This window comes from Scardinius erythrophthalmus (assembly GCF_964197995.2).
Source record: "Scardinius erythrophthalmus genome assembly, chromosome: 23".
Taxonomy (NCBI): Eukaryota; Metazoa; Chordata; class Actinopteri; order Cypriniformes; family Leuciscidae; genus Scardinius; species Scardinius erythrophthalmus.
Genome location: NC_138243.1, coordinates 22,217,662 through 22,225,989, shown reverse-complemented (window position 1 = coordinate 22,225,989; position 8,328 = coordinate 22,217,662). Strand labels below are relative to the sequence as shown.

Below are 8,328 nucleotides of genomic sequence, written 5' to 3'. Positions count from 1 at the left end.
ATTCAGCAGAAGAAATAAATTCACAGGTTTGGAACAATTTGAGGGTGAGTAAATGAAGATTTTTTGGGGGGGCGAGGTGAACTATCCCTTTAAAAATGCAAGAAGATGCAGAATCATCTTTTACAATCTGTTAATCAAACGTTCTGCTGAAAGCACTTAGGGCTTCCTCAATCAATTCTTGAAATATAAAAAAAATCCAAATTTCCTAACATTAGGCTAATTGCACATACTGCTTACTCACACAAAGATGTTGACATAGTCCTATGATGATAAAGTCATGTGTTGAGTGTGGAACAATGCCACTGAAAGCAAATGATTTCCGTAACTGTCTTCCAGTTCTCTTGAACAAACAATAACTTGCACTCTAATTAATTTTAAATATGGGCCAGAGATTTTTCAAAAAAGAAAAGAAAAAAAAGCAGCACACTGTTATGATATTCTGATGTCATTACTTTTATTGACATATGGTGTGAAAAACGTCTTTTTAGTTAATAAAATAAAAACAAAATAATAAATATTTATATTTTAGGTTAGATGGAAAGACATTTCATTCCTTATGCTTTCTAACACATTCACAAAAATCGTCACTTAGCCGTACTGAACCATGAACAGAAGAAACACGCTGTCTGACAACATTTAAATAACAGTGTCATAAAAATATTGTACATTATTAACACAATAATTTCATATACACTGACATTTAAAAAAACATTCATATAAAACGTAAATTGCTTTGATAAAGAGTTCCGTGCCTATGTGCTGGTCATTTATAAAGCTTTAGCTTTGTCCTGATCCATGTATTTGTGGTAAACAACACCAAGAGTAGTGAAGAAGTTTCCCATGAACAAAACAAGGAAAGTAGAGCCACACATGAGAACCTAAGAAGAAAAAGGAAATATTGCAAATACAATTTCAACAGAAACAAATGAACACGTATATACACATGAATGATATGCACATAATGTAAACATTTTGAATTATTTTGAAACACCGACCTGCCACTCTTTACATTCTGGAAGCTGGGCCATCTGGAAGAGTGTAATTCCATTATGAAGCTGGAAGAACTGGATGTAGATAATAAGACAGTTAGATCCACAGCATACTAACAATTACATCAAAACCTTTCTGAATACTCATGTTAATATTTTATGTCAGCAATAAGCAAACTTTTACGCCATCTCTAAAGCTTTAAAAATGACATATTGCCCTTTGTACCAACAAAAAGTGTATTTACCACAATGATGGCCATAAAACAGGAAGTGAGCTGTTTGCACATACAAGAGGATTGCATTTATTGCAAAATAACCCAAGAATAACAAACGCAATATAAAACTTACATGGCCCAAGAAAAGGAACGGCAGGAGAAAAGTCAGACCCCTGCACATCCAAGACTGAAACCCCTCTGATCATAAAGCACATGACAAAACATCTGTTAATGGATACATCTGAAATATAATAAGGAAAAATAGATACGAAAACTACCCACCAACTGTGAGGTCCATGTTATGTCTTTCTCCAAGAGCTCGAAGCCTATACAAGCAGCCACTCTGGTAGTAGTACTGGAGAAACTGAACAAAATCTGAAAGGAAAACCAAACAAGATTAAGTAAAACAATGAATAAATCGTTATTACATGAAATGGTTACTAAAACTATAAGACTAATCTTACTTATATACATGGAGTATGACAGGAACTGATTTCTGAAAATCTGGTATAGTTCACCATCAGGCCTGTGGGACACACATGAACAGATTTATTTAATTTTAAGCATGTATTCAAAATTCACTAATCTGATTAATACACAATACTATTGATTAAAGTACCAAAGTTTCAAAAGTGTAATGCTCTAATAATATTTCAGAGTTTTAAAGAGAGACTAGCCTACTAAGTGTGCTTAAAAACATTTAATTTTAAGTATTTACTCAAAGCACATTAATCTGATTTATCTAATACAATCATATTTCGTGTTCACACTTAAAGTTCCGTTCTCTTGGTTCTTTTAGTCCGGACCAAAACAGAAAATTATACATTTAGTCCTGGTTCACATCACCATTTTTAAGACTGAAACTAAATACACACACACAAAAAAATGGCTTTTATAGCTTTTCACTATTTTAGGGGTCTCGGTTCACTTGTTTGGTGCACACACCGGGGTTCGGATGGAAGTGTTCTCACTTATTCAAATGAACCGCACTAACAGAGCAATCACACCGGAGTTCGTTTTAATCGTACCAAACATGCCAAGTGTGAACAAGTCATTCATACCAGGTCAGCATTACTCCAGAGAGAAAAGTTGAGACATAGTGTTGAAACACCCACCAGCCCTTGATCCTGAAACAAAGTTTTGAAACTTTACAGTATAGCCTGAAGGATTGAGGTCATTTTTGACAGGAAATAAGTATTACATAATCAAATGATTATTCTCACTTTGAGCCGTTATTAATGAGGATGCTCTCTCTTATTGTTAATGTACAATAATACCAAACCAGCAGGAAATTGAAGAGTGCATCTACAGCCCTATCAAAACACAAGAGGGCAAAGACAAACTGATTATGATTATGATTATGTATTAGTTAGACATGAAGCATAACATTTAATCCATGATTTAAAAAATGACTTGCCTAAATATTTTTTTTTTTTTCATATTTCGTGGCAACAAACATGTACCTGTAACTGACCAGAAACCGACAGGTGAATGAGAACAACAAGAGCAGCACAGTCAAGTATAGTTTGAACTTCTCATACTCGTCTTTATAGGCAAACCTGTACAATGGAGAAAAACAAAACAAGTCTTCTCAAGCAGGCAGAGACAAATCACATGACTCATAACATCATCACTGCACTTCATGACACCACAATGAGGTGTTAAAACACCATGGTTAGAATGTTTTAATAATAAATAGCCTAGTATTCTGCTCAAGGTTCTGAAAACTTACTTGGCCTGCTTGTTAAGGAGTGTAACATTTACATTTCCAAGAACAAGACTGAGGTACAACCTGGAACAAAACAGGGTAAAGTATTTCAGGTTAGCATAGGTATTTGAATTATCATTGTATGTGCTTGAACAAGATAGATTATAAGTCCACACACCACTATCCTCATTCAATTATTATTTCATTCTTTTACCACACCTTTAGTCACCTTCAGTTTTAATAGTGTCAATATTGTATCAGAAATGGAACAGGCAAATACAGAGTGGCATGACCTGCTTTGAATAGTAAGTGCTGATAATGTGTATTTTATGAGGGTGTGGCACTCATTTGCATTACTCATTTTTCTTTGGCAGGAAGGCCTCCATCTCGAAAAAGACATTTGGTCTTTCCTTTATAGAATCTTGGATCTTGTCTATTTTATTTACATCTTCTGGATTCACTGTGGCTCTGCATCTATGAAAGAAAGAAGTTTGAATATATGGTACATGTCAATAACAATAATTTTTTTACTGAAAAGTTAAACTTATGACTAACTCCTCCAGTGATTCTGAGAGATCCTTTAACTTTTTCCTCTGCCGCACGATAGAAGAGGAACAGCTGTCCTGTAGTTTTGAAACCTCCTCCAGCTTCTGTTTGTAAAGTCGATGCGTCTCCTGTGCAACACATACAGACATTAGAATTTTAGGTGACACTTTATTTTACAGTGCCCTTGTTACATGTTACATGTAGTAATATGTGCATAATTGCATGCGACTAACCCTAAACCACATACTAATCCTATATTAAGGACATGTAGTTATTTAATATTAGCCTGTACTTAAATGTATGTATAATTACACTGTAACAAGGACACCTTAAAATAAAGTGTAGCCGAATATTGTATATAGTTCAATGACTTAAATAGACCTATTACATGATTAAGTCATTTTTTTATCTTTTCTGTGGAGCTAATGGTCAAATAATTGTTTAAATAGACACACACACACACACACACACACACACACACACACACACATATATATATATACTCTGTTTTATAAGCATTAAAGCATTATTTAATGGGAAAAAATCAGTGATGACTTACCAATATAGACAACTTTTGACCCTTAGAAATGTTTTGGTATGTATGAAACTATTATTAATCTACACAGCTAATATTTCTATGACTTGGCACATATGATATTAAAACAAACCTGTTTTTATGATACCTTACGTTTTGTCACTTACCCATACACCTTATAATAATAATAATGTAAAATATTTAATATAACACATAATAATACAATTATATATTTGTGAGAATCGGAGAGACTATATCTTAGTAACTAAAAAAATCTGCTTTTTGATTTATGGGACCACTGTTGTCCTGTTAGTTGGTAAGGATTAAATGGTAACAATTTATTACATGTTACATGTACTTACCATAGTAAAAAGAGTAAATTATGCATAATTACATGCAACTATCCCTCAACCAAATCCTAATCCTACCCTAACCCTATAAGTTAGTAAGAACATGTAATTAATATTACTCAATGCTTAAATGTATAATTATTACACTGTAACAGTGACAGCTTAAAATAAGGTATAACCGATTAAATTGCTAAGCAGCTAGTGCTTGAAGCTACAATGCGCATTGAATAGCGATATTTCAATAAATGTGGTAATAAGAAAAATGATGTTGTAAATAAAATAGTTAGAGAGCGAGGTGTAAGATCTAATAGTTCAGAGCGGTCGTGCGTAGGTTAGCACTGGAGAAAGAAAGACTCACCTGAACCTGTTGATAGTCTTTTTCCAGATCCTCCCATTCTTGTAAACATTCGGTCAAACCAGTCGGGTTAAATAACATTTCCAGAGAGTGTATTTGGTTAAAGTAGTATTCCCAGATATGAGTGAACAGTTGAACAGCGGTCTGTTCTACCGTTACATGAGCAGCTTGCTATCTTGAGTCTTGACAGACGTCTGTCATGTGAACGAGACTTCAACAACTCGCGTGGCCAATCAGAGACAGACTTCGCGGCATACTGAAACGCCCCTCTATTAAACTGACCAATGAGAGCTTTCAAAACAAGACAAAAACGCCATTGAGGATATGCCGTTAGCCCACTGACTGACTTCCCACAGACGGAAGAGGGAGAGCATCCCAGCTGTGCCAACGACCAATGTTGTGGTCAATGTTTGAACTGTAGATAACCTCTTATGTCATAGCAATGAAGAATTGTTAGTTAATTTAGAAAATATTTATTAAAATTACAATCCTCGTGTGTATGTCTGTGGTCCTGATAATACCTTCTGAATGCCCTCAAAAAAATAACAGAAATTTTGACCATGTGAGGACATTTTTTGGTCCCCAGGAGGAAAACAGTTTATAAATCATACAAAATGATGTTTTTTGAAAATGTAAAAATGGTTGGATAAAATTGATTGAATCTGGACCTTTTTAGCTTTTAATTTAATCCAATGGGTTACACTTAGTAAAATGATTTTGACAGTTTGACAAAAAAAATTCCTGTTGTTAAAGGGATAGTTTAGCCAAAAATTACCCTCACCCTCAAGTTGTTCCAAACCTGTATGAAATTCTTTCTTCAAAAGAAGATATTTTGAAGAATGTCAGTAACCAAACAGTTGATGGTGGGCCCCATTTACTTCCATGGAAGTCAATGGGGCTCATCAAATGTTTGGTTACCCATACATTAACCATACTCTTTAAAATATCTTCTTTTGTGTTCAGTAGAAGAAAGAAACTCATACAGATTTGGAACAACTTGAAGGTGCGTATATGATGGCATAATTGTAATTTTTGGGGGGAACTATCCCCTTTAAAGCAACATATAGTAAAACGGAAGAAAATGCATTGCTTATGACATAAATTGATATTTTTAGTTGCTCGTATTCACTCAGACTACTATTTATGCACTGTGCACTATTTGATATTGTAACGAAGTTCGTTATTGTGGGAAGAAGGAGGCGGGAACCGGCAAACATTCAACAGATTTTAATATCAAAATAAAACAAATAGCACGACCTCACGGACGACTGCTGTCACATATAATAATAACACAAAACACAACATAAGTCCAGGCCTGTTCCTCTCTCGATCTTCACTGTCGTCGCTCCTTTAAGTTTCCGCTCCTCCGTGAGAGATACGAGACCGGTGCGTCGCGCAGGTGTCGCTCATCACGCCACCGGCCTCGCGCTGTTCTCTCATGGCCCTCGGCCTCGTCCTGCTCGCCACAGATATATTAACACTATTTTGTACATTCTACTATTGTCTATACAATATGTTTAGGAAGTAGTTTATTTATTGCTTTTTAATATTACTTTCATAGTAAATAAAAATCTATGATTTATCAGTGACTGTAGCAAGTCACTGAATATGAATGTGCACAGTGATGCACTGTTTCTGTTACATATGATTATTGTCAGTAGTTGGGTTCTGAAATATCTGTCACTCTCTTCCCAACAGTCTGCAGTTCCCAATCAGAAAGTTGCTGCACAAATCCTCGATTTGGTCTCATGCTGGCTTTGCACTGCTGAATATGATTCCAGGCCTCCTAAAATATCCCAAAATCACAGATGACGAATATTAGAGGGATAGTTTACCCAAAAATAAAAATTCTGTCATCATTTACTCCCCCTCAAGTTGTTCCAAAACTATGAATGGACCCCAACCAAGCAGTTGATGGACCCCATTGACTTCCATAGTATGGGGCGGGGCATTAACTGTTTGGTTACTGACATTCTTCAAAATATCTTCTTTTACATTTACATTTAATCATTTAGCAGACGCTTTTATCCAAAGCAACTTACAAATGAAGGGAGCATTAAAAATTATTTTGAGTTCAGAAAGAAATTTATACATGTTTGGAACAACTTAACGGTGAGTAAACGATGACAGAATTTTCATTTTTGGGTGACCTGTCCCTTTAAGGAAGCATCTGCTAATAACATCAATGTAAACTCTAAACGCAAAAGTAAAATCATTACCTTAAGTGTGTATTTCAGGTGATACATAAGATATGCCATTGCTACAGCACAGCATCGGCTTATCCCAAGAGTAGAGAATATCAAAACAGGAGAACCAGTATTGAGATGAGAACCTGAAAAGATCAGTTCACACTGTCTGTCATAGTTTTGTTTTAGATTTTTAAGTTATTGTTTAGCCACTAAACAAAAAATATCCCAGTACTTACCAATAAAAACACACATTCTCTCAAATGAAGTGGTGAAATCTGCCTCTGCAGAATCTGCCATTCGTATGTGTAGGACAGTGCAGTTTGCCTTTTTAAACCTAGTTTGCAAAGTAAAGTTCATAGATTCATTATAAAATTCCACACAAAGGGTATTCAGGCAGTTATATGATCAAACTGAATTTTTTTTAAATTGTATGCCTACATATATAAATAAATATGTGACGGTGGGTTGGCTCACATTAGACTGCACTCATCAGAGACATTGACAAGTGCATTCAGCTTCAGATCTTTAAGGATTTGGGGGTTTGTGGCCTGTCTATAATCACCCATGTAAAGCTGACCTGGTAAGATTTCCACAGGATAGGGATTCAAGCTCTCCAATTCCTATGGATACAGGTATTTTAATCCTTAAACAAGTTTATAAACAGCACAAAAACTTCATTTATAATTTATTAAAATACTACCCTAATGTTGTAAAGAATCTTTTGCGTTCTTAGGAAAGGATAGAGTGCAGAAAACTTCTCATAGCCCCCAGTAAGAATCTGAACAGGAAAGCGGCTCGCTTTTTCTAAGCAGTCTGCACAGTCTATGGCTGGACCTATAACACAAATACAGTTAGGGGGTTTTCAGAAGTGTACTGACATTTTTAAGCAAATTTCGTAATATGTCAGAAAAGGTAGTGTCTTACCTGAATCTAACAGAGAATGTGTATTGCTGTCATAAACAATGATGTACCTCATACTTTCAACCTCAACATCCATGGGCATAATAAACTTTCGGTCAGAATCCTTTGTAATTAGCAAACAAAATAAACCAATGATGTTCTGATATTCTAATAGTAACGTTACAGGATATACAAAACATAAAGTTAGGAGGGAATAAAACGAAACTTATACATACCCATCTAGCATTTCTAGCAGTAATTATGTGGCTAAAGTTATATGATTCTGCTGCACGTGCATCTGAAGAGATAATAATACTACTATTATTATTATTATTATTATTAAACTTTCACTTTAATTTGTTGGCATTTGAATTAGCATTGAACGCACAATGTACTGTCATATATATAAAATAATAACTTTTTAATTCTTACCAATCAGGCAAAGGTAGTTGCTCTCTGCAAGCCTTGGTAAATGAGTGTATTGATTTAAGATGTTGTACAGTTTTGTTGCCTCACAGAGAACTTTTCCAGCCATTAGTTA

The 8,328-nt window shown here is 34.9% G+C and overlaps 2 protein-coding genes across 2 annotated transcripts; both read right to left on the bottom strand.

Moving 5' to 3' along the window:
* Window positions 1–433: 433 nt before the first annotated feature.
* On the bottom strand, window positions 434–4,901 carry tmem120aa (transmembrane protein 120Aa). Its single transcript, XM_081354329.1, has 12 exons — window positions 4,702–4,901; window positions 3,468–3,586; window positions 3,270–3,386; window positions 2,937–2,996; window positions 2,668–2,763; window positions 2,428–2,517; window positions 2,266–2,331; window positions 1,669–1,730; window positions 1,487–1,579; window positions 1,338–1,402; window positions 996–1,064; window positions 434–878 (listed from the first exon to the last, which is right to left on the bottom strand). The coding sequence occupies exons 1-12, from the start codon at window positions 4,777–4,779 to the stop codon at window positions 768–770; spliced, it is 1,026 nt and encodes a 341-aa protein (XP_081210455.1). The 5' UTR covers window positions 4,780–4,901; the 3' UTR covers window positions 434–767.
* A 1,185-nt stretch (window positions 4,902–6,086) lies between these two features.
* Window positions 6,087–8,322, bottom strand: styxl1 (serine/threonine/tyrosine interacting-like 1; the record flags this gene model as incomplete). The annotated part of the gene is made up of 8 exons (XM_081354045.1): window positions 6,087–6,484; window positions 6,918–7,030; window positions 7,124–7,221; window positions 7,362–7,507; window positions 7,588–7,721; window positions 7,812–7,911; window positions 8,024–8,085; window positions 8,220–8,322. 8 exons carry the CDS (start codon window positions 8,320–8,322, stop codon window positions 6,353–6,355), a joined length of 888 nt encoding a protein of 295 aa, XP_081210171.1. The 3' UTR covers window positions 6,087–6,352.
* Window positions 8,323–8,328: the final 6 nt, after the last annotated feature.

Bases quoted from the DNA above. Each gene is read 5' to 3' on its own strand.
- tmem120aa (XM_081354329.1), bottom strand. From the start codon at position 4,779: ATGTTATTTAACCCGACTGGTTTGACCGAATGTTTACAAGAATGGGAG. The intron at 1,731-2,265 runs GTATGAATGACT...TGTGTCCCACAG, and splicing joins TCTGGAGTAATGCTGACCTG to GCCTGATGGTGAACTATACC. The intron at 1,065-1,337 runs GTAAGTTTTATA...ATCTACATCCAG, and splicing joins CGTTCCTTTTCTTGGGCCAT to TTCTTCCAGCTTCATAATGG.